General features: G+C 38.5%; 1 protein-coding gene across 5 annotated transcripts in view; it reads right to left on the reverse strand.

Moving 5' to 3' along the window:
• Positions 1 to 919: 919 nt before the first annotated feature.
• Positions 920 to 27195, reverse strand: part of LOC105475120 (IQ motif containing GTPase activating protein 2) — a 310678-nt gene continuing 284402 nt past the window's right edge. For all 5 annotated transcript variants that reach the window (XM_011730127.3, XM_024790772.2, XM_024790771.2 and 2 more), the window contains 8 exons: positions 26012 to 26114; positions 25299 to 25440; positions 15551 to 15638; positions 13314 to 13526; positions 10805 to 10965; positions 8011 to 8148; positions 6594 to 6702; positions 920 to 1857 (listed from right to left, as the gene is read on the reverse strand). In XM_011730127.3, coding sequence (XP_011728429.1) covers positions 1744 to 1857; positions 6594 to 6702; positions 8011 to 8148; positions 10805 to 10965; positions 13314 to 13526; positions 15551 to 15638; positions 25299 to 25440; positions 26012 to 26114 — 1068 coding nt within the window. In that variant the 3' untranslated portion in view covers positions 920 to 1743. The remainder of the gene's footprint in view (positions 1858 to 6593; positions 6703 to 8010; positions 8149 to 10804; positions 10966 to 13313; positions 13527 to 15550; positions 15639 to 25298; positions 25441 to 26011; positions 26115 to 27195) is intronic.

Genomic DNA, 27195 nt, shown 5'->3' on the forward strand with positions numbered 1-27195 from the left:
TCCTCTTCCCCTTTCCAATGCTAGCAGTAGGGCAAGAGGGAGGTTTATTTTCAATGTGAAACTTAACTGTATATTTGATTCCTTTTACCAAAGCCTTCATTAAGGCTAATGCATTAAGAAACTATTATACATACCCACAAACAGTTGAGATAGTGAGCATTGTTTTAAGCTATTCATCTCTTTGTCAAAAAATATATATAGCCTGAAACCATCACTAAAGTAGCAGATTCTACTTTTTTTAATTTGAATTTTCCAAATTCTGTTGGCCTTACACTTCAAGTTCATTTGTGCCACATGTGCATAAACTAACCTACCTTCTCAATATTTTGCAATTTGTGAAAAAATAAAGACTGTTGCAGGCATGAACAAAGTGGCAGGGAGGTTCCGGCCTGAGCGTCTGGAATCCTATTGTGGTGGAGACTCCTAAAGTGTTGGCAGGAATCACACTCCTTTTCTTCCGTTTCATAACAGACCCAATTCCCTCTCTAGCTCTCTCTATTCACTGGCTACATGGCTGCCTAGTTAGGGACTATCTTTAGCTAGCTGTGTCCATGTGACTCAGTTTTGGCCAATATGATGTAAGTGGAAGTGAAAGTGATGCATATAACTGAAAAGGCTTGCCCTGGACTTCTTCACCATCCTCTCCCTCATCCGGCTGGGGGGAATCAGTACGAGGACAGAGCCAACTGACCTGCCTGAAACTCTTTACCTTGTGGATCTGCTCACCTTTGAGCTGAATTTGAGAAAAACGAACTTCTACTCCTTGTTTTAGACACCAGGGTTTTGCATCTTTTCCTCACAGCAGCTTGCTCTATACTTTAACCAGTACAGCAAGAAATGCATTATTTCCTGACAAATCCTACCAAGAATCTTCCCCTACCCACTAAATGACTTTGATTAAGACAACTTAAAAGCCAAATTAATGGAATTAAGTAACATTTATTTTACATAAAACAATTTCCAGAGAATACGTTTAAAAACCATCTAGATACTGATTTTTTTAGCATTACAAAAAGTTGAGAGGCACAATTGAAGTATTCAAATAAATTGTGAGGGGTGGAGGCGGGGACTATGCTCACTATCTATGTTGTTCCTTAGTCATTTAAAGGCTCTGCGTGCAAGAGTCTTTACATGAGGCAGTAGTGCACTTTCATTTAGTAGGAATAAATCACATAAAATATATACTTTTATACAGAAAGTGTTATTGTGTTGTCATTTTCAATTACTTATAAAAAGTTCATTTGAATTGCACAAAAGTTCTCTTTAAAATTGATAACTCCCAGAAGACAGGGCTTAAAACTGTCTAAATAATTCATTACAAACAATTAGGTTTCCATTTATCCATAGATTAAAAAAAACTATAAAGAATTACATTATTCAAGTGGGACATTTAAAATGTTTTCATAGGAAAATAGGTTTACATGTTTGTCCCTAGTCAGCTAAATTCCCCACCCCGCAACTTTAAAACAAATCACACGATGTCCAAAGTTTTCAATCAGAGTACCTATACCACAGTACAGCGTGGATATGTTTCCATTAATTCATTTTATGTCTCATTCTATTATAGTATCAGATTAGCAAAAAGGCACCTGGGTACATTCTTCAGAACAGTTTTGGTCATTAAAAAAAAAAAAATCACACATTTATAAGCAGTGATTTCAATCATGTTTAAAAACAAAAATATTAAACAAATTCATTTCCTAATCCAGATGATACAGAATCCATGACATTTCTGCAGGCACTTCACTTTCCATAGAATTTCTTGTTCAGCAGGTATATGAGAAGGTTTACATTCACTTTAACCTTATCAAACATTTTCATTACAGCTACTCCTTCATACTGCATCTGAAGTAAATCCTGAAATTGTAAAAGGCATCATTAAATCTCGACTTTGACATTTTGTGCATTAAAAAAAAAACATATTAGATGAATTTGTCGACAAAAGTCAGATTCAATTGACCTAATCACCCAGGTGGGGTCTAACTATGTTGCCCAGGTTGGTCTCAAACTCCTGGCTTAAGCTATCTTCCCACCTCAGCCACCTAAGTAGCCAGGACTACAGGCGCATACCATAGCAACAGGCCACAGATGGGGGTTCTAAAACTTAAGCGTACATCACAATCATCTGGTTAAAAACACAGGCTAGTTAAAAACACAGGCTGTATGGGCTCCTCCCACAGGAATTTCTTATTTTGTAGCTCTCTGGTGGGGCCCATTAATTTGCATTTTAATAAATTCCCAACTGATTGTGACTTAGATGAAAGAAAATAGTTTTTTAGAATTGATAAAGGCTGTATGAAAGAAAATGATGATCATTAAGTTAATGTCAGGTATATAATTATAATTTCATTTTTAATTGAAAATGTCAAAACACAAAGTTCTGGCTAGATGCATATTCTTTAGAAAGCAGTGTTTTCTGGCTGGGTGTGGTGGCTCACTCCTGTAATCCCAGCAGTTTGAGAGGCTGAGGCAGGTGGATTACTTCAGGTCAGGAGAGTGAGACCAGCCTGGCCAACACGGCAAAACCCCATCTCTACTAAAAATACAAAAATTAGCTGGGCGTGGTGGTGCACACTTGTAATCCCAGCTACTCAGGAGGCTGAGGCAGGAAAATCACTCGAACTGAGTAGGCAGAGACTGCAGTGAGCCGAGACTGCACCACTGCACTCCAGCCTTGGTGACAGAGAAAGACTGTCTCAAAAAAACCCAAAAACAAAAACACAGAAAGCAGTGTTTTCTAAAGTGAAGTGAACAAGACAATTCACTGGGGAGGCAAAAAGAATATTAGACTTCCTATTTCTATTTACCTTTTCTCATTTTTTGGACTTTTTGTATATATTTTATACAGCACGTTTTAGAGTACAATAGCAGAAGCATGCATACTTTGCAAATAACTATGTATGGAGAGAAGTGCTCATACTATTTCCTGATGAAGTGACCAAAGTTTGGAGACCATTGTACAAAGCAGTGGTCTGTACTTCTTGATCTAGGCTACTTCTGTTTCTGTACTGAGAACAAGCCCTCATTCTTAAGTCGAACTATCATTCTGTTTTTCACTGTCAGCATATAAACAAAGGAAATCAACTCTCTTATTAAAATAAGTAACTGAGTCACACCAGCCATATGCATGAAAGTAAGCTGTAGCATTTCATAGTCACACAGGTACAGGAAACCTCTCCCAGTGGAACATGTAATTCCTGAGCTGTCCTGGCCCAATAGCTAGGCCTCATTTTCTTGTTTCTAACAAGGTCAATTGTAGAAGTTGGAGTCATCTTTGAAAGAACTTTGACTCTTGACAGCTTCCTCCTCCACTTCCTCAATTACCTCTAACTTCACTCAAGTAAACCCCTACATTATTCAGATATGCTTCTAGAACTAAAATTCTATAGGGAATTGAAGTCCTTTCATCAATAATTCTTTTAGCTATTGAGAGTGTAGAGGAGATTCACTTTTCCTTTGGGAAATGCAACATCTGTTAAACAAAGTCTACTGGAAAAGAATTAAACCAATAGAGTTAGATGGAAAAGGAATGGCATATGTAGGGGAAGTAGCTGGGTCCCCAAAGTAGGGAGCAGAGAAAACATGGCTGAACTCATGACTTAAAAAGCAGACTTTAGTTTTAGCTCTGCCATTTGCTATCTTAAGACCTTGCAACATGACACAACTTCTCTGAAGTTCTGTTTCCTTGTGTGTAAATTGGGGATAACACTGCCAATTTCACAAGGGTGCTACTGGGAATGGGATATGAGATTAAGGTATATGCAAACCCTTTGTAAGCTACTCTTGTCTTGCAGGATCAACTGGAATCCTATGAGACAGGCAGCGGACAAGAGTGATGAAGAACTTGGATCCCAGCTGCCTCGTCCATAATTAGCTCTCTGAACCTCAGTTCTTCATCTAGGAGAGGAAGAAGGCCCACCCTGCAGTCCCTGATAAATACCTGACATTATTTTTACAAGCAGAACATATATCACATAAGTCATATCCTCCTGTTACCTATATGACCTATAGTTATAGGATATAATTCTATCCTACGGTTTTCTTTAGGAACTGAAGGGAGAATGGGCTGAAGATAACCAAGAGACATAGAGCTGTAATGTCAGAAGGGACTTTCTTTAGTCCTTTCAAACTTTGGTCCTGTTCCTGGTCCTTTACTCACAGTAAAGACCTGACCATCACATTTCTCTTTGGCAATTTACACATTCATGCAATTGACTGAAAGCTGCATATATAAATAGAAGTCAGCCTTTATATCTGACGGCTATCAAATGCAGGGCTGGCTCCGTAGGTATGCAGTCTGTGCAGCTGCACAGGGTCCCATGCCCAGGGTTTTATTCTCTTCTGTCATCTCCTAAAATCCTTAACAATTATAAAAACAGGGCGCTGCATTTTTATTTTGCTCTGAGCCTTGCTAATGATGTAGCCAGTTCCGATTATGTGCTACTGATTTTAAAAACCCAAGACATATTGGTCACCTGCATATAGCTAAGGATTAACATTTCACAATCCATTATGTGTATAAATGAATAGTATGAACAGCTAATCTTACTGTATACAGAATCCTTAACAAAGGAACACGTGAAGCTTGGTTTTTGTACCAGTACTCAAAGGAAGTCTCATGGAATTATTGCTTTCTCTCTAAACACAATATAAGGTGTCTCCTGGTCACTTGTGACTCATTGGTTCAGTTGATATTGACTGGCCCTGGATAATTTCCTTCTTGGCAATCACATATGTCTTTTGCTATTTCTACACAGGAATCACTAACCAAACGGTATCACCACAAGCGCGTTCTTTTCTCTTCCTGTATTGATTTATTACACAAAGTAACTGAAGACCCTAATTAGCTAAATTGTTAAATGGATACATTTAGTGACATTTAAAGTAAGTTAGAAAACAATACTGTTTACGTAAAAATACTTTCCATAATTACATAACAGCTTTCATCTTATCTTCGAATTCTAATTTACTCCATTATCAAATCCATTCAGCTCCCGTTTTTCTTTTTAAACTTACAAGGGCTGCCAGAAAAGAAGGGCTCTGGCACAGACTCCCATGATGGGGAGGTAATTCCAGTGCATGCAGCCATGGGCTGCACCGACAGTGAGGCCAGAATTCACATCACTCTCAGGATCTGAGTGAGATGATTCACGTAAACATATGCAAAACACCTGGAAACCATTTTGTAAGTAGTTTGGGGCCCAGGTAAAAGGATGTTATTTCCATGTAAAAAGTGTTAGATCAAAAAAGAAAAATTCAATTATTTCTTTAAATTGATTTTGTGCTAAGGATTAAGAAGTTGGGGGTAGATGAACATTTGTTTGCACCGCCCTCTTTTTTTTTTTTTTTTTTTTTTTGAGCACAGAAACTGGATTTCTCAGTTTTCATTCATGCGTATGTGGCTTAAATGTGGCTTTTATGATAAAATAATAATTTATATTGCAAACACCATTTTTCTATTTATAGATATCTGTTTTGCATAATGCCTTTCATTTCTGTGATCACAAACATTTGGCAAATAGACTTAATAAACTGATGTAAAAACTATTCTAGGGGCCAGGTGTGGTGGCTAATGCCTGTAATCCCATCACTTTTGGAGGCTGAGGCAGGCAGATCACTTGAGCCCAGGAGTCTAAGACCAGCCTAGGCAACATGGCAGAACCCCGTCTCTACAAAAAATATAGACATTAGCCAGATGTGGTGGTGTGCACCTGTAGTCCCGGCTACTTGAGAGACTGAAGCAGGAGGATGGCTTGAGCCCAGGAGGTTGAGGCTGCAGTGAACCATGATTGCGCCACTGCATTCCAGCCTGGATGACAGAGCAAGACCCTTTCTCAATTGCCCCTCCCACCCCCACAAATAAGAAAACCCATTCTAGGAAAGAGGGAGAAATGAGATCATGAAAGTTCCAGTCCTGGGCATACATAGTCTTAGAAAGAAATGCAAGTTTCCAATAAAAGGAAAATTTATAGCATTTATTAATAGTTCTGAATACTTTTAAATTATATTCTTTTGTCTAAGCTTTAAAATGGAAACATGGGCTGGGCACGGTGACTCAAGCCTGTAATCCCAGCACTTTGGGAGGCCGAGACGGGCGGATCACGAGGTCAGGAGATCGAGACCATCCTGGCTAACGTGGTGAAACCCCGTCTCTACTAAAAAATACAAAAAAACTAGCCGGGCGAGGTGGCGGGCGCCTGTAGTCCCAGCTACTTGGGAGGCTGAGGCAGGAGAATGGCGTAAACCCGGGAGGCGGAGCTTGCAGTGAGCTGAGATCTGGCCACTGCACTCCAGCCTGGGCGACAGAGCGAGACTCCGTCTCAAAAAAAATAAATAAACAAAATAAATAAAATGGAAACATGGCTTAGAGAAACTGACTGCTATGGTTTGCCAGCTAGAAGCATATTAATTTCCAATCATTTGAAAAGTCACAGCTTTGAAAAATCATCAACACTTAACAAATATTGGCAAAGAAAGCTGGCACTGGTTTTCTGTTAAACTTTATTGTTGTCATGGAGAGCAAGAGCCAGGGTAGCAATGTATGATCCACATATAAAATTTATCATCAATGTGCAGAAATTCCAGCAGCTTACCTGAATATTGAGTTGCACCTTTTCCATCTCAACACCAAGGAATTTTGATCTTACATCGAAAATGCCTACATCTTCAGTAGCTATGATATCAAATGTAACATTCTTAAACCTGTGAAGAAAAGAACATTCATACACTTGAAATTACAAGTACAGATGTGCTTAAAGCTGAAACAAACTAATGGAATCTCAAATAATCATTTTTAAAGAATAGCTTGTTGAGAAAATCCTAAGGAAGTCACCAAAAACCTCACATCATCTTTCCCCCAATTCTGCTTTCCAAACACTAAGTTTGATGGCTATTGTCGAGATCTGTAGCTCACAGAGTTCTGACATAGGTGGTTTATTACAGAAGAAATAGAAGATATCATCCTTGCTCTTCAAGAGCATAAAATATAGTTGGAAATATGTGAGTCATAGAACATGAACATTACTGACCTATAGCCAATTGAGTACTTCAGATGATAACTTTTATAGAAACTTTAGGCCAGGCACGGTCGCTCACGCCTATAATCCCAGTACTTTCGGAGGCCGAGGTGGGGCGGATCGCCTGGTCAACATGGTGAAACCCCGTCTCTACTAAAAACACAAAAATTAGCTGGGTGTGGTGGCACGTGCCTGTAATCCCAGCTACTTGGGAGGCTGAGGCAGGAGCATCACTTGAACCTGGGAGGGGAGGTTGCAGTGAGCCAAGATCGTGCCACTGCACTCCAGCCTGGGCAGCAGAGTGAGACTCCATCTCAAAAAAAAAAAAAAAAAAAAAAAAAAGGAAACTTCAAAAGAGGAAGAAGTATTTTCTTCTGAGTTGGTGTTGTCAGGAGGTTTTATGGGATAAACAGAAGCCAGGCTTCGAATACAGGCAGGAGTTAAAGAAGAGGCAAATGCCAGTGAGTCTGGCTTCCTTTGAGATTTTAGGACAAGAGAGTGATGGAACAATGGGCTCATGACCCCTTTAAAATGAGGCAGCATGTGGTGCTTGATGTGGGGCTGTGAAGGAGGGTTTGTTTTCTCCACCACACTGAATACACACACTCACAGCATGCTTTGGAAATGGCTCTGATCCAGGGGTTGGCACAGCCTATTTTAAATGAGAAAGGTGCTATTTTGCAATGGTAGATAATTCATCCATCAAGACCAAAAGATAGCCTTTTACTCTCCTTGCTGTGACTCAGTTCTGGAGGTTCACCAACCCAAATATATTGCACAAACCACGGAAAGACAACCACTGAACACACTACATATGACTGACAGCACCAGATGCTGAGGCCAAGGGAAGAGCAGCCATGACAATTCATGTATTCTTCTCTTCTCACCCATCAGTAATCAAGGTTAAGCCTTGCTAGACCAAATGGAGCTCTCTCCAAGGCCACAAGAAATCAAATGGCATGCGTGTTCTATGCAGATTCTAAGTCACACTTACTGGTTTGTTTGAAGATCATCTATATCTAGCAGGACACCTTTCTCGTGCAGCTTTGCCGCAGTGTACTTCACTGGCTTCGCTCTCTTCGTCCCTTTGGGTTCTCCTTTCCCATCTAGTTTAATTGATCTCCGAGTATTTCTGACAAAATAAGAACAGACCATTTGTGGTTATGATGGCAAATGCAGAGGCTTCTGGTAGTGCAACTACCATACCCAGAGTGACATCGCTGTTCATACCTGGCCCTCAGACACTGGATATACACCTTTTTATTTTGTGATAGTAGGTAATTTCATCCATAGAGTAAAACTTCACTACTAAACTGTTTGAGCGGAAAGGGATTTCCCAAGTGACTGAAGTTTACATTACAGACTAACATCTTTCATAAAACGTACACTCTATTTTCTCAGGTATATTGAACCAAGTGGTTATCTTTAGTCATTTCAGAAGTAGCTTTTTTGCAATAACATGAACTGTGTGGTCCTACATAAAGATATCACCAGGACGGTTTTAATCTATTTAACAAACACCATGTGGCCAGCATTGTTCTAAGTGCCTTATAAATATTACCTCACATTTCCAAAATTAACATTTCCATATACTTTTAAATTAATAAATTCCTTTGCTATATATTATATCATGTAGCTCTCATAACCATACTTGTGAGTCTGGTACACTTTGTTTTTTGTGGGGGAGTTTTTTTTTTTTTTTTTTTGAGATGGAGTCTTGCTCTATCGCCCAGGCTGGACTGCGGTGGCGTGATCTTGGCTCACTGCAACCTCTGCCTCCTGGGTTCAAGTGATTCTCCTGCCTCAACCTCCAGCTGGGATTACAGGCACATGCCACCACATCTGGCTAATTTTTGTATTTTTAGTAGAGAAGGAGTTTTGCCATGTCAGCCAAGCTGGTGAGGCTGGTACTCTTAATTCCACCTTAAAGATGAGAAAACTGAGGCTCAAAGTTCACTGAACTGGGCTGAAGATCACACAATGTAAGAGAGAATCAGAACCCAAATCCAATTCGCCCAACTGTGGATCTTGTGTGAAATGCCTTAAAGTAAATCACTAACAATCTCATTTCTACTGAAAATAAGCTTGACCAACTTCTTCCTTGCATGTATATGTATATATTCTTCCTTCCTTCCTATATTTAGTGTATAGTGTATGTACACTATACATTATATAATGTATATATTTATGTAATTGTAAATGAATATGCACACTATGTATAGTGTGTGTATATATATATTTAGTGTATTTTGTGTGTGTGTGTGTATATATATAGAGGGAGAGAGAAAAAGGGAGAGAGAAAAAGAGAGAGAAAAAGAGAGAGAGAGAAAGAGAAACAGAGAGAAGCCCGAAGCAAACAAACTAAAATTCAGGACTAGTGGGAGCCAAATCAATAAGGTTTAAATGTGGCTACATCCCTTTATCAAATCTTCTGTGATTTCAGCAATCCAACTTCTGGGTGTTTATTCCAAGATGTGAAATCAGTTTGTTAAAGAAATGTCTGCACTCCCATGTTCATTGCAGCACTACTCACACAACAGCCAAGTTATGAAACCAACCTAAGACTCTACTCACAGATGAACAGGTAAAGAAAATGTGGTATATACACACACACACAGGAATACTATTCAGCCCTAAGAGAAAGAAATTCTGTCATTTGGGGCAATGTGGATAGAATTAGAGGACATTATGCTAAGTGAAATAGGCCAGGCACAGAAAAGCAAGTACCACATGTTCTCACTTATATGTGGCATCTAAAAAAGTTGAACTCATAGAAGCAGAACAGAATGGTGGTTACAGAGGCTGGAGGGTGGGGGAAATGGGGAGATGATGGTCAAAGGATACGAACTCTCAGGTGGAATCAGTTTTTTTGAAATCTATCGCACAGTGTGGTGAATATAGCTAATAATGGTGTATTGTACTTTAAAAACTGCTAGGAGTAAATTTCAAGTGTTCTCATCACAAAAACTAAGTATTTGAGGTGATGCATATGTGAATTAATTATTTCATATTGTAATAACAAATTATATCATCTTGTACCTCATGAATACATAACATTGTAGTCAATTTGCAACAAAATTTAAAAGATCTATGATTAATGCAACAGATTTTTCCATACAGTACCATTTCTTTCTGCCAACTGGATGACAAGGATTATATAAAAATATTGTATTACATATTTAAATGGGTAATTAAAATTTAACTAGCATTGATCATAGTCTAGTGATAAGAATAATTACTAAGCAAAGGATATTCATTAAAAATGGCTATACTGTATATAAAAACCTATAATACTTATGCTAATGGATAATAGACAGCTACCAAATTTTGCCGGTTGTGTCAATAATAATTTTTTAAAACCATTAAGCAATTTAAAAACATTCAGCTGCTCTGTGCAATTAGTAAACATCTGGCATTAACTAACATGATCAATTATACAAAATATAGTCCAAAAACAAGAGATTTTAAAAATAATAGTATTTTTAAAAATCTTTGACTAAAAAAGACAAAAGGAACAATGAAAGTGCTTCCCCAACTACTAATGCTATTTGTTCAATATGCAACAGGTAAGTCACTTTAATTCTAGTGCTGGTGGGGAATTGAAAAGCTTCCATTTGCTCCTGACTTCTTAGTTCACAGTGGCAAATAATAAAACTGAGACTCCAGTTTTCAGTTATAAGACAGAGCAAAAAGTTTTCTTCTATACCCAACCCAAATGCATAGAAATGCAGAACTGACATCTCATAAATCATGACATTACGAATGAACGTGACATGATTTTAACTTACTTTCTTTTTAAGTTGTCTAAACAAGTCTTTATGTAGGTGTCATAATAATTGATTTGCTCTTCATAAAATGCTGCCTTCTTGTTAAGTGCATTCAGGGTCTGCTGAAGTTTTGCCAATTCAGCTTTTCGAAGCTTACGATAGATTCTTTGATTTCGAATATCCTAAAACAACAAGTAAGGGCTATCATATTTAAGCAGAAGCTTGCTTTATGATATTGCCAATTTGGGACAAGAAGAATATCAAGCAGTAGTAAGTCACTATTTGTAACTTGACTTGTAGCTTATTTCAGGTACCTTATTTTACTCTCAACACCACCACAGGGTTCCCATCCCTTTTTACTTCAGAATGGGAAAGTGTACATATTTCACTTTAAGAGACTTGTTAACATTAATTTTTTTCTTGATGGAAAGGCAAATAAGTTATTTTAGAATAACTACACATTTAGTTTAAGGAAAAATTGTGTTTTAAAAGGGGCACAAAGCAGCAGAAATGCAATTTCTTCAGACTTTTTTTTTTTTTTTTTTAGACGGAGTCTTACTCTGTCACCCAGGCTGGAGTCCAGTGGCCTGATCTCTGCAACCTATGCCCTGGGCTTCAAGCGATTCTCCTGCCTCAGCCTCCTGTGCAGCTGGGGCTGCAGGCCTGCACCACCATGCCTGGTTAATTTTTGTATTTTTAGTAGAGACAGGGTTTCACCATGTTGGCCAGGCTGGTCTTGAACTCCTGACCTCAAGTGATCTGCCTGCCTTGGCCTCCCAAAGTGCTGGAATTATAGGCATGAGCCATTGTGCCTGGCCTCTTCAGACTATTTTGAATATTCCTCTTTGAATAGTACTTTAAACTAAAAAGGTTTACATTTAATTGTTAAATTGATTTTTAAAATAAGAAAAGAACAAACTTTTTCATCTGACAAATATTTCTCAAGGTTTGAAAAAACAGCACTAGCCTGTCAAGACTGAGTGAAAAGATTCAACATTGATAACTATTACTTGGCTTTAAATAGAATTCCTAGAACATTAAGTTGCATAAGCTGCTTATAGCTTACAAGAGCTATGCTAAATTTAAACTTGCAGATATAAGTTTTTTTGGTAATTCTAATTGGTAAGTTATGAAAGTGTTTGACTTAAGAAAATGATGCCTGTTTAATATTGTTTTTCTTTTGTAGACAAATTAAAAACCATTCCCCTAGGAATTCAAACAAATACCCACATACACATATACTCCCCCCACAACTTCCCCATGCCCTTAGGTAAAAATTCTTCATGAATAGAATATTAGAATAGAATATTCTTTGTTAAATAGAATTCTTCATTAAATAGAAATTCTTCATATAATAGAATATTCATTAAATAGAATATCATGTCTTCATGATAGCCTTTTTCTTTTTTAAAGCAAAAGCATATATTTATCTACCCCATATTCCCAAATAGAAATATTTCTACCCCAAAACTAAAGAAAGAAATGCTATTGCCCTTGAGTCACTTGGGCTAGAAGGAATAAGCCTACTGCCAGAATTGAACATAACTTTCTATCAAAGAACAAAGCTGGGCGCATTTCCCTCCTAGAACGTGAGAAAATTTATTATTTTTTTTCTGGTCATTTAACCGCCTTTAACCTCTAGATCCATATTAATTTGCATGTTTGAATAAAAAGAATGAAATATCCTTCTAACCCAAATATATACTTCCTTATCCTTGACAAACAGATCTCAGCCACTTCCTGTGATGTTTCATTGCACTAAGTTGAGACGCTTTGCTCAGGAAGTTTCTCAAGTGTAAAAACATGGGATAAGAAAACAGAAACTAATCTTCAAGTCTGAACTGCATTTAGGTTAAATTGCTTAAAAACAAATGATCTGGGACACAGAGTTCATCTCAATGGCAGGTTCTAAGGCAACTGAGCTACATGACAACTAACATCTCAGGAGAAAACTCTTCCAAATAATGTTATTTTTAAAACTAGCTTAAAGATATAGACCAAACTTGTCAAGTACATTTTTTAGTATTTATTTCTGGTCTGTTTCAACTCTCCTAATGACTTCAAAGTGTTGTGATTATTTTCTCTTAAAAGTCATCAACTGCTTGGGAGGCCGAGGCGGGCGGATCACCAGGTCAGGATTTCGAGACCAGCCTGGCCAGCATGATGGAATCCTGTCTCTACTAAAAATACAAAAATTAGCCAGGCGAGGTGGCGTGCACCTGTAGTCCCAGCTATTTCGGAGACTGAGGTAGGAGAATCGCTTGAACCTGGGAGGCAGAGGTTGTAGAGAGCTGAGATCACGCCACTGCACTCCAGCCTGGGCAGCAGAGTGAGACTCCACCTCAAAAAAAAAAAAAAAAAAGTCATCAACTGCTTTGAAACCTTTAAAAATCTGTAACATTGAAGAGTGCAGTAACCACAGCATATGCAACCATGAATCCCTAATGCCACCTCACAGAGTGCCCAGCACTTGACTGGTGATTAGCAAATGTCTGCTAAGTGAAGAAGAAAGAATACTGTTTCCAAAAACCTTGGCAATCTCATTGAGAATGTCTTGGTATTTATTTTTGGATGACACGTGTCCAGTCTGTTCCAATGTCCGAAGATTCCTCTGGATTTTCCTCTTCTTCTGCTCAAGAGGCAGCTGTGCATCTTCAATCATAGATTGGCTATGCTTCATTTCTTCTGGAGTCCTGGAATCTATCATTGCACGGCTCACCATGTCCGTGGCATGGTCTGCCTCCTGAAAAGAGAATATCAAGGTGCTGATTTTTCTCTGATCCCCTAATTTCACAGTTCATAAGCTACACAATGCAAGTTAATGTCAAAATGAAAGTAGTCCTCCAGCCAAAGTTCAAAGACTAGAACCAGAGCATGTTCTTCCTGAGATTTGAAGTTTGAAAGGAATTACTTCATCTTTTTGAGAGCAAGCCTTATTTGGGAACAATTATCAATAGCTGCTTTATTGCCAAAGTGACAAATCACCATAGTAACGGACATATTTTAATGGATAACTGCTACTTTGTAATTCCCCAGATGGAAGGATTTCGATTCCTGGATAGTCTAGCCGAGGAAACTAAAACTAGATTATCTATTGAAATGTGGCTATGAGAACCCTGAATGTTCAGAACCCAGCTAAACTCTCACACATCAGCCATGTTTATGGAGAGTCCTGAACTAAACCAACAGAGGCAGTCAGAGAGCTTTATTCTTATAAGGGAATCACAAACCAGCAACTCTGAAAAACCTGCAAAGTTTCTTTGAGCAAAGGGAATAAGATAGCTTATCATAAGTTCCCAAACAAACGATGAGTAAATGAATAAATGAAGGAACACTCTTTGGATAGTCTGTAAAAGGAAACAGTAATAAAAAGAGACTATTGGTCTTCCCATTTCATTGTACGAGACAATTGACTGACTCAATAGATGAAGTCTAAGGAAACGACTATTAGTTAGGCACAGTAATGTCAGACATAGGACAGGTAGGTCAACATTATTGACACAGGAACATTATTTTACCAGGTTAGCAGTAAATAACAAAAGCAGCAGCCAATATTGTTGAGCACTTAATATACGCCAGATACGAATGTACCCATTTAATATGTTTTAACTCACTTAATCCTGCCTGTGAACTGGGTATTATTATTAATCCCATTTTACAGTTGAGGAAACTGCGGCACAGCAATGCTTCTAAGTGTGCAGAGTTACACACCTAGGAGGTGCAGAGGTATACTTGATCTCAGAAGTCTGTGTTCTCAGTCACTTATTCATGACACATTTAGGGGAAAATGAAAAATAGTAAGGAGTAAAAGTCTTTTATACGAACCTAGTGTAATATTTTACCCATATTGTTGAAAACATATTCACACATTAACAAACACGTGATTTGAAGTTTAGTTTTATATTTTTTATTAAAAATTTTTAAAAGTTAGAGATGAGGGTCTCACTGTTGTCCAGTCTAGTGTTGAACTCCTGGGCTCAAGCGATCTACACACCTCAGCCTTCCAAAGTACTGGGATTACAGACATGAGCCACCATGCCCAGCCTTTTATATTTTTTAAATTAAAAACCATTACAAGGATTCCTTGGCAATCAATTAAATTAAGAATGATCCAGGAAAATTATGTATAGCTCTGCTAAGAAGTAGTTAATTAAATAATTAACTTTTGTTTAGGGAGTGGCAATTATTGGTACTAAAATAACAACTTTAAATTTATTTTAGAATGAACAATGACACATTTTCAAAGATGTTAATAAAAAGCTAAATGCAAGATTGTTGTGAAACCTTACTTATGCTAACATAATGATGCTTTGACCCAGTGGACTCAATAGTTTCTTCTGGAGCATTTGGAAAACATCTTTAACATGTGAGATGCTTATTTGTTTCAAGTTAGTAAATACATAAAATTGGAAAGATATTTTTCAATATCCTGTCAGCTAGAACTCTCTCAACTGACTTACTTGCCCATCTACTGTGTGATAAATACTATGATGAACATTTCCATGCTTTGAAAAACCCAGAACTATCATCCTAGGTTAAGACAAAAGTATATTCGGCATGAATTTGGCACTGTATTTTCTATTTCATCCCCATTGATACTTCATACAGGTTTATATATGGCTGAACTCAGTTTACTACAGTAATAGATAAAATTCCTTACTTCCAGACCATGTCAGATACAGTTTCTCTGAGATAATAAACATTTGGCATAAAGATTTACTAAGAAAATCAACTCCTATTATTATTTTACACTTAAAGCCAAATTACCTGTTGCGCAGTGGCTGGTGTCTCTAAGATTTCTGTCAATGTGTTCCCTGGCTGGTTCCGGATCACATCAATTATCAGCTTCTTGGTCCTTAAAACAGAGAAAGAGACGGACTTTCAGACTGTAGTCCTTATGCACAAAAATCTGTTTCTCCTAAGAGAGTGCACAAACACATACAATACTGAAGCTTCAAAGATAATACCTTAAAATAAAACATTCTTGCAGATATTCACCAGGTCTGCGGTAAGACTCTTCAAAGTTTATGAATGCTTGATAATCAAAGTCTGGGCTTTATGTGCTTGATATTGTAGGATTATACTGTCAGTAACATGGGCACAAGTATATCACAAGATTTCCTCTCTAAATACCTTTCCTTCTTTTTTAGACCGAGACTACTTTTTGATGGGCAGGGGAACAAGTGCTGCTGATATGGCCTGCTACTGCAGAGTGCAGGAATATATCTAATATTCTCCTTTCCTGACGTTAATAGCACCTAGACTTCTGGGCCGGCTTAATACCTCATAAGCCTTTAGGAGCCAGACGAACTGTCCTGCTATCAGAAAGCTATGAAAGAGTTTGAAGACCAGTGGCAGCAAACGTCCAGTGTGAGCTGTGGAGGCTTGGGCTGTCAGCTGGCATAGTGGCGAGGAGGATGGTGTTCAAGGGCCTGAGCAACTAACAAATAGGGTTAGGTCCTCACCTTCAGGTAGAATAGAATAGAAGAGCTTCTCAGTAAATAGTAAAGAGCTGGAAAATTCTGGAAGTACGAAAACCATATGTTCTCTCATAGGTGTTTTATATGGCAATTGGCCACCCCTTCCTAGTGAGGGATCATGTTATGTAATTATGTAAAAAGGTTTTAACACAAAAGATAAAGGGTCAAGTTTGTTCACTTTTACATAAGGTGGAAACAGTATTATTGGAAAATTAAAAAAATATAAAAAGAAAAAAAGGGCCAGGCGCAGTGGCTCACTCCTGCAATCCCAGCATTTTGGGAGGCCGAGGTGGGCGAATCACCTGAGGTCAGGAGTTCCAGACCAGCCTGGCCAACATGGCAAAACCCCTACTAAGAATACAAAAATTAGCTGGGCATAGTGGCATGTGCCTGTAATTCCAGGTGCTCAGGAGGCCTAGGTGTGAGAATTGCTTAAACCCAGGAGGCAGAGGTTGCAGTAAGCTGAAAACGTGCCGCCACTGCACTCCAGCCTGGGTGACAGAGTGAGACTCCATCTCAGATAGCTAGCTAGATAGATAAATAGAAAGAAAAGGAAGGAAGAAAAGGAAACACAGACAAATGTTTGTTTAAATTATACATACACTGGTCTAATTGACGTCTGAAGTTTCACTTTTACTGTAGTCCCGTTATTTCAAAGTCATTACATGATATCACTGAATGACTATTTTTTCTTCCTAAACTCTAGCAGGAAATGTTCATGTAGCATGAAATTTAGAAATGAAAATAAAATTTTCACATTTTGAAGGATATGGGCAACTACTCCCAAATGACAGAGAAACCTTCCAAGTTAATTACAAATATATTACTTTTGAAAATAGGATAAAATCCAATAAGCCATCTGTAAACATCATTTTTCCCATTTCCTCTTTATCAGAAGTCTGTGTGAAAAGAACAATCACAATATGTCTTCCTTGCCTCCCTTCCCCCTGGCCTTTGGAGAACCATTTCCTCTGGCCCCATGACCCTTTGCTGCTGGGGATTTACAGGCTGTCTGGGAATGCACAGCTAAATACTCCACGGAGAGTCAAAGGTGGGCTCACAGCTAATTACAGCCACGTGGGGGATGGCATATTTCCTAAGGCGGCTGTGGCTGAGAAAGCCATGTATCCTTTCCTTCCTACACACCACCTTCCTCCAGCCATCATCATCAACGTATTAAACAGGAACGCTGAGTTAAAAATAAAAGCTTTGGGTGATTTAAAAAGTGTAAATATAGTAACTTTCTTATTTGAAATAGTATTCTCAGAACTAATTGTGATATACAGTTTCTAGGGAACTTCCAGTTCTTTAGAGAAGCTGTGTAATGACCAAATGACTGGAGTCACTAAAACGTGCCCCACCAAAGACAAAGAATGCTTATTTGCTCAGGAGTTGCTGGAGAACAAACTGCTCACACAGCCTGTTTCTCTTGGGCTTCTACTGTACATCAGGCCTGTGGAATTCATTGCCAAAGTTCTACCTCAGACGTAAGTAACCATCCAGTCCCATGACAGGGAACCCACCTCCCTCCCACTACAGTGTGTCTAGTGCTTAAGGACAATGGGGATGGACAGATTTAAAACCAAATCTGTCTTGGCTTGGACTCTTGTTGCATATTAGCCATGTGGATGTGTGCAAGTTATATAATCCTTGTGGGTTTTGTTTTTTCATTTATAAAACAGGAATCTCTCAGGACTGAGGCAAGGATTGGATGAAAAGATCTAAAGTCTTCTGTGAGGTCTGGCACATGGTAAGCACTCACATGGTCCTTAAAAGCTGTGCTGCCCATGATGGCCGCCACTGGCCGCAGGTGACACTTGAGCACTTGAGACATGGCTAGTACAAACTGAGATGTGCTGTGTGAAACACACACTGGATTCTGAAGATGTTGTATGAAACAAAGCATGTACAATATCTCATCCATTTTTTACATTTATTATATATTTAAATATTTTTGCATATATTTGGTTAAATAAAATATATTATTAGAATCAATTTCATCTATTTCTTTTTAAAATGAGGCTTCTAGAAAACTTAAAATTACATGTGGCTTATATTAAATTTCTTTGGGAGAGTACAATATTGGCACATTCCATTCTCAAACAGGAGCTCACTCTAGAGGCCTGCCTTCCAGGGCCACCCAGTCATGGAACCTGGTTAGTCACAGGACTGTGGCCCGGAGGGAGACCTTTGAAAAACAATCCAATCCCTGATTGTACAAATGTGGCAACTAAAACCTAAGAGACTAGAGCTGCAGGAAACAAGTCCAATTCCCTTTCCAAATCAGCAGCTTCTGAAAAACCTACAGAGAAATGCCAAGACTGTGCCCCTCTATCCCCTCTTCTACCATATTTCCTTTTTCCAAGCGAAACCGCTCAGTCCCTTAAAGCTCCTCACAATGGCATCTGCAAAGAGCTCACAGTCCTGCTCACATTCCAGTTGCCAATGACCTTAACATGCATTCCCCTTCCCACCCCAGTCCAAATAAAACATTCTGGATATGGTCTGACCAGCATAAATCAACTGCTTAGAGTATTGGCATTGGGGCTCTTCAAATATGTAAGACAGGTTGATCCAAACCATGGGTCTTGCCCTCCTTTAATGAGGAGGTACCTAATTTTGAAAAAGAATTAAGAAAAAAAGAGAAAGAAATACACCAGGGAGTTTATTCATCATAGCTGTGCTCAAATTCCACTGTAGATAAATGAGCCCATATGGCGCTTGTAAGCTGGTGTGGCCTCTTGGGTTTGGCCACTCCATTCATATGGCATCTATTATTACCAGTAGCATTCCTGAAGCTCTCCCTCTGTCATCTGCTTCTAGTGTGCCCAAGGTTGAAAAGGAATCAGTGTTTGTGGAAACTAAGGAATACTTTCAATATTTAAAATTCTAACAACATAATTTACATTATTAGCTCCAGATCTCAAATATCACCTTAGCCATTTAGTGCTCCTGCTAGTTTGGACCAAAAAACAAGGAAATCTTTCAGCTGGGATCATGGGACCTAAACTTAATCATGTGATAGGAAATTCTTAAGAGATGACAATTTAAGAACTCAAGCAGCTAAGTATGATTAAAAACCACAAATATTGCCTTCTACTTAAACGCACATACTTTTGTGGGAAACTAAGCTTAATTAAGGCCAGAAGGATCACATATTTTAAGTTGCATCATAAGTTATAATGAAAGGTTGACAATTGCATGGTTCTATATAATTTATATGGTATTAATTATAATTTCATGTGATCATCATAGCCCTTCCTTTCCCCTCTCCTCTACATTATGGAGGAGAAACCGATGGCAAGGCAACTTGCTGAGTTCCATGGTTAATAAGCGATAGATTGAGGTTATCACCCTATGTCATCCTAAGACCCCTCGACTAGGTTTTAGGATTCCTGGACCAGGTTTCTTCTTCTTCTTCTTTTTTTTTAAATATCCCTGTGCTTGGTAGTATTATAAAAATAGCAATAGCCCAAACTGAGGTTCTCTATTCTATAAACATACACAAGGAAAAAAGAAATAAATGTTTCTTCCTACTCTGATATGTGCCCTTTGTCCCTCCTCTTTGTCCTGGAAAAATACTCCAGCCTCCGTTACTAGTAACTGCTCAGCTAATAATTCTCATTATTTATTCTAAGATTCTTAAGAATGCAAAGAACAACGACGTTGCCCTGGGCAAGTTGTAAAAGTTTATTATCGAGAGTGTAGGCCCTGGAGGATTTAAAATCATGTGGGTTTGAATCTCTGCTCCACTTAGTAACGGTATTACCCAGGAAAAGGTTTGTATTTGTTCTGTGCCTGGTTTCCTCATCTGTAAAATATTGATAATAACCTCCACTCTCTTGAGGTTGCTGAGAATATTACATACATATTTTACACATTTATTTTAATATATATATGCACATGTTATTCTCTTTCTCTCTTTACAGATTATGTGCCCCTTTTTCAAAATGCTTGGGCCCAAAAGTGTTTCAGACTTTTTATCTTTTCAGATTTTGGAATATTTGCATTATATACTTACTGGTTCAGCATCCTAAATCTGAAAAATTCAAAATGCTCCAACGAGCATTTCCTTTGAGCAGTGTCAGCTCTCAAAAGGTTTGGCATTCTAGAGCACTTCGCATTTGGTGTGTGTGCGTGTGCATATGCACACACACATAGAGTATATAAAAACTGTCTCTGGTCCATGGTAAGCACTACATAGGTGTTTGCTATTATCATCATCTTCATCCTCATCTAATGAGTAAGAATTATGAGACTAGCATGGAATTAAATTTACAAGCATAAGGATTAACAATGCCTCAAATTCTGCTACTGTGGGGGCCCCCATGAAGATGAGCTACTCATGACTGGAAAGCTAGTGACATTGTAATTAAACTTAAGGGCATTTCTGAAAGTTAAGAACACAATCTGTTTAACAAAAAAGCAGAATAGGTTTTTGATGGAGAAAAGCTAGGTATTTTCACATCCCAGTTGCTCTGCATTTCATGTCTATCCACTTCATAACTTATAAAAGTCACTGTCTTAGTTAAATTTGGTTCTCTAATGAATCTCAAGAACTACATCTTATGCTTGAGTTACAAATTTGGTTTATTAGCTTGGAAAAAAATCATTCTAATGAGGGTGTTCAAGTCAATATTTTAAAGGAGTGGTCCCCAATCTTTTTGGCACCAGGGACAGGTTTTGTGGAAGACAATTTTTCCATGGACAGTGTGGGGTATGATTTCAGGAGGATGATTCAAGTACATTACATTTATCCTGCACTTTATTTCTATTATTATTGCATTGTAATATACAACGAAATAATTATATAACTCACCATAATACAGAATAAGTGGATGTCCTGAGCTTGTTTTCCTGCAACTAGCCAGTCCCATCTGTGGATGATGGGAGACAGTGACAGATCATCAGGCATTAGATTCTCATAAGGAGTGTGCAACCTAGATCCCTTGCATGTGCAGTTCACAATAGGGCTCACACTCCTATAAGAATCTAATGCTGCCACTGATCTGATAGGTGGTGGAGCTCAGGTATTAATGCCAGCGATGGGGAGCAGCTGTAAATACAGATGAAGCTTCACTTGCTCCCCTCCTGCTGTGCGGCCTGGTTCCTAACAGGCCATGGACTGATACTGGTACTTCTAGACTTTAGTTTCCCTGCCTTAAAGAAAAAGACTCAGTTTTCAGGTTCCCTGTCAATGCTGCACTTTGTAATTATCTGTTAGTATCAAGATTTTTCAAATATGTACTTTAAAGGAAACATATTTAGAAGCAGGGCTTGACTAAAATCATAGAGCTAATTTGATTAAATCTTTTGGGCAATACCCACATTTCACTTTCAGGGATGGCTAACCAGTCAGTGTTGATTTCAGTTTGTTACCTACATTGATCACTGGGCTGCTTAGTAAAGTAGTTGGCCAACAGTAAGATCTCACAGTATGCCAAGAGGAAGGCCTCTGAGCATAAAAGACTTAGGGCCTCTATTAAAACACTGACCTCAAGCCTTTTTCACATAAATGGAAAAGTAGATCCTAAAATTCACATATAACTGCAAGAAACCTATTCAACTGCAAGACTAAAACAATCTTGGAAAAGAAGAAAGAAGTTGGAGGACTTCCCTATTTCAAAACTCACTACAAAGCTACAGTGCGCAATATGGTGTGGCACTAGTACAAGGATAGACATATAAGTGAATGGAGTAGAATTGAGAATCCAGAAATAAAACCATACATGTATGGTCAATTAGTTTTTGACAAGGGTGCCTAGACCATTCCATGGAGAAAGAACAGTCTCTTTAACTAATGGTGCTAGGACAACTGGACATCCACATGCAAAAGAATGAAGGTGGGGCCAGGTGCAGTGGCTCACGCCTGTAATCCCAGCACTTTGGGAGGCTGAGGTGGGCGGATCACGAGGTCAGGAGATCGAGACCATCCTGGCTGACACAATGAAATCCCGCCTCTACTAAAAACACAAAAAATTAGCTGGGCATGGTGGCGGGTGCCTGTAGTCCCAGCTACTCAGGAGGCTGAGGCAGGAGAATGGAATGAATCCAGGAGGCAGAGCTTGCAGTGAGCCAATATCGTGCCACTGCACTCCAGCCTGGGTGACAGAGCGAGGCTCCGTCTCAAACAAAAAACAACAACAACAAAAAAGAATGAAGGTGGACACCTGTCTCACACCACCGCAAAAATTAACTCAAAAAGGGTTAATAGACCTAACTGTAAAGGCTAAAACTATAGAACCTTTAGAAGAAAACATTAGGGTAAATCTCACAAGCAACGACAACAACAACAACAAAAAAAAACAGATAAACTGGACTTCATCAAAATTAAAAAAAAACCACACACTTGTGCAGAAAAGGACATTATCAAGAGAGTAAAAGAGAACCCACAGAAGGGGCAAAAATATTTGCAAATCATATATCTGATAAGGGTCCAGTACCCGGAATATATAAACAACTCTTACAACTGAGGAACAAAACCACAAACAACCTGATTTTAAAATGGGCAAAGGACTTAAATAGACATTTCTCCAAAAAGAATACATAAATACACAAGTGGATGACAAACATGGAAGGATCCTCAACATTTCTGGTCATTGGAAAAGTACAAACCAAAACCACAGTGAGATACGACTTCATATCTTCAGGCAAAAGTTCAAAGACATAGAGTGCAGACTAGTGGTTGCTAGGGGCTGGGCAGCAGTGGGGAATGGGGAATGACTCCTTAATGCGTATAGGGTTCACATCTGATAAAAATATTCTGGAACTAGACAACAGTGATGGTTGCACACTGTGAATGTACTAAATGCATGTACGCTTTAAAATGGCTGAAATGGTAAGTTTTATGTGTATTTTACCACAATAAAAAATAAACCCACTGCTGGCTCTATATAGTGTGGTGATTAAAGAAGTGGATAGTGTTTTTTTCCAACATACACTGGGGACTGGGGGAGAGCCACACAAGGGCCGAGGCTGGGTAATGGGTAAGGCAAACAGGACAACGTCCCAGGTTTCCCAGGCTAAGACACATTGCTTCCAGACAGGCCTGACTTTTATGGGTTTATCTTTAAAATGTGATTTCCTAGAATTTACGGAATCATTGAGACTGGTGCTCAGGAATAAGTATAAATATATATGATATTCAGAAGATCTGATACTTTGAACTACTCAAATTGTGATTCTCAGACATCATGCAGACATTTGAGTTGACTGCATTTAGAAAATAATGTTGAAATAGCAGACAAAACTAATTAAGAAAAAATTTCTTCCCATTACTTCTAAAGGACAAAGCTTATGAGATCATGGGATACTTGCCCTAATTTCATTTACATGGCAAAACCACACAATCTGTATTTCCAGTTATCTTTATAATTGGCACTTGTTCAGAGGAACCCAGGGTGGAGACTTTCTCCCCCTTTCTCTCCTGCCCTGTCCTGAATTGTCTCCCTGAAAGTTTGATCCGCCTTGGTAATCTGTAGTCAAAAAGAACTGCCCTCAACTCTTGTGAGGCCAAGGGTAAGTCCTAGTCCTGCAACTTGGTCATGGTCCTACTGTCGAGCTGTGCTCTCCACCCCTGTAAGACAGAGGCTGTTACCAGCTTGCCCACTGTTGTATCCCAGTCTCAAGCCCAGTGCATGAACACAGAGTAGGTAGACAAGCATTGACCAAATGCTGCATGACCAAATGGAGCCTCAGATGATCTGAGGACAAAATCAACAAGCCTAAGAGAAGAACATATCAACACAGCACAGTGAAGAAGTTCTTCCTGTTGTTTTCATAGATGATTGAATGTTTTAAAAAAAAAATTAAGTGGAGATGAATGCTGTTTTCATTCACATTTCAAGCACACTTCAGCACATCAGTGGCAGGAGAGAAAGCTCTTGCCACAAATAAAAACAACCTCAGAACTCAGGACAGGTAGCTTGGAAGTAATATGTGAAGTATTGTTTCAACACACACTTGTTCCCTTTTGTCCTCATTTTTCCACTTCCAGTTTCCATCTCACCCCAATACAAAACTGTTCTAATGTACTGATACGCACTCTCGGGTCTGTATAAGTTCTTGAAAACTGCATTGCTTGGTCAGCGTGTGCTTTTGATTTACGGTGTTGTATCATGAATCTCATTCTCTTTCTTACTCTGTGTGTAAAGGATGGATGTGGAATATCCTTGATTCTTTGATGGAGAAAAGATAGTATTATTTAAAGTGTGAATGCTTCACTTGAAGTCTTTGGTGGCAGGAAGTAGGGTACAAATAAAGTCAAAGCTGGTAAACATATCCAGGATCAGTTTAATAGGAAGGAAGGCCAATAAATCAGATGCTATCATAATGTCTTATCGTAGGTATGTGTTTTTACATGACTCTATACCGGAAATTAACGTTGGTTAACTGCATTTCCTTACTAATCTTGTGGCCACTCTGTAATAGATATTTCTCTTCAGTTACCTAAGGACTTATGTAAGCTGAGTTAATCATTTCTCAAAGGAAAAAAATCAAATTACTACATGGAAAACTAAAAACCAAGGAAGGTGTTGTAAACTATTGTAATATTTAATTCCTTCCTAAATTCTACAGTCTATTATCCCTTGATTAGATGTTTGATGGATATACATAATAGATTTCAACGTTCACAAACTTTTTTTTTTTGAGACTGAGTCTTGCTCTTTTGCCAGGCTGAAGTATAGTGGCACGATCTCCACTCACTGCAACCTCTGCGTCCTGGGTTCAAGCAATTCTCCTGCCTCAGCTTCCCGAGTAGCTGGGACTACAGGCATGCATCACCACGCGCAGCTAATTTTTATATTTTTAGTAGAGATGGGGTTTCTCCATGTTGGCCAGGATGGTCTCAATCTCTTGACCTCGTGATCCGCCTATCTCAGCCTCCCAAAGCGCTGAGATTACAGGCGTGAGTCACCATGTCTGGCCAATGTTCACATACTTTTAAATAAATTAGTTGGGATTTAGCCTTATTTGAATTTGCATGGTTTAAGATGTGCATTTGGAGACATGTGCCCTTTAATCCCCAAACTTACTTTATCATGAGGCTTCGGCTATCTATAGCTTCACCGTCCTCTATGTCATATTTGCTTGCCAAGACAAGAGAAATCTCGGTCTTTGAAAGCTGACTTAATGTATTTGCCTTGTTAGGGTCATTGGGGTCAACTGCTCCTTCTCCTGTAAGGAAAAAATCCTAGTGTTATTTTTACAATTCACTCTTTGTGATGATGGCACCAATAACGTAACATAAAAGTTCTGTGGGAAAGACAGGCTCAGTAATTAAATGGGAGATCATGGTCTTCACAAAACCCACATTCTACTATAGCTAAAGTGGCTTTTAAAATATCGATTGAAAAATTAAAACGACATGGGACATAGGTATTTCAAATACAAACAAATTACTAAAAAGGATAACTGTTAATAAAATTATTTCTCATTTTCTAATAAATTTGGTTCTTTAACGATGCCTTCTTTCTGTATAATACAGGTTGACAATTCCTTTTTTACATATCTGGAGCTTACCTTCAAAAATACTGAATTATTTTATAATCCCGGACTCTATCAATTATAGAACTCTCACTGTAGGAAGGGGCAAGTGTAGTTGTTATTCTTTAAATATGCTTAAGCATTCAATTCCAAAAGAAATTGTTTTATCTAGGATAGGAAAACCAACCAACCAACCAACCAACCAACCAACCAACCCAATTAAACAAAAACCAAGGGATAGGTAGAAGGAACAAGCTCTTACCAAGAAAAGATTCCACGGTCGGCACCTCTCCCAGCGACCCCAGCAATTCACTCAGTAAGTCATTTTTTTCAGGGGCAATTGCATCCTGGTGTTCCAACAGGAGCTTTATGTAGAAAGCAACACACACACAAAGAAAAAAGTAAATTCTCAACTGTACCATATTTATATGAAACTTTTCATAATGTCCTCCTCATACTATTTAAATCTTAAACACAAGTATGACATTTATAAAAATCAGAGACATAGAGACAGTTTTTATTGTATCTTAGAGGGAAGTACCTACTGTACATCAAGAAATTGTAGCAAGAAGCATGTTCATAAACCTTTTTCAGCAAGGTCTGCCAAGGAGTAGCCTTCTACTACCTGATCTCTGTGCTTCGCTCTTCCTCCATAGAAAAAGTCAAAGTTGGGGGAAAGAGTCCAGAATGAGGCAGGTCTTTCAGCTAACGTTGGTAACAAACTGGAAGGGCATTTACATTTCTATGCAGTAATCAAACACTACAGTCATTTTCTTCTTAATCACTACTATTAGCTGTTTCAATCTGTCTTGCAATGAAGATCTCTCCTGGGTAAGGACGTAAGAGACCTACTAGATGTCCTGAGTGGTTTCCCCTTTCCTGATCCTAAGAAGGCCCAAAGATGAGTAACATCTGTTGGGGTGTCTTGCCAGGTCTTAGAGGAAACAGCATTAACTCCTGAGGGGTAGCAGCACTTGGGGGAAACCATGAAGGACAACACATCTGGTTCTTGTTTTTTTTTTAATTTAAACAAATTTTAATGGAGTTGGTTTAATTGTTACAACCTTATACACGAACAGCAACACATCTGTTTTTGCTGGCATTTCTAGTTACATTGAAACAACATTTCCAAAGTATGGAACTAGTAATCCTGGAGACAGGAGGTAACATTTGTTGTTCTGAGCAACTATTTTTATAAAATCCTGCATCATAATGAAAAGCTAGTTCCTTTTCCATTTTCAATCTTTTTTCCAACAGCTTTACCAAAATGAATTCAGATACATCAAATCCACTCACTTAAAATGTACGATGGAATGGCTTCTAGTGTATTCACAGAGCTGTGCAACCATACCACCCTCTGACTGTAGAACAGTTTCACTACCCTAAAAGAAACCATGTACCCATTGGTAATCACTCTCCATTATGTCTTCTTTCTATCCCCTGGAA

Source organism: Macaca nemestrina, chromosome 6 (genome assembly GCF_043159975.1).
Source record: "Macaca nemestrina isolate mMacNem1 chromosome 6, mMacNem.hap1, whole genome shotgun sequence".
Lineage (NCBI taxonomy): Eukaryota > Metazoa > Chordata > Mammalia > Primates > Cercopithecidae > Macaca > Macaca nemestrina.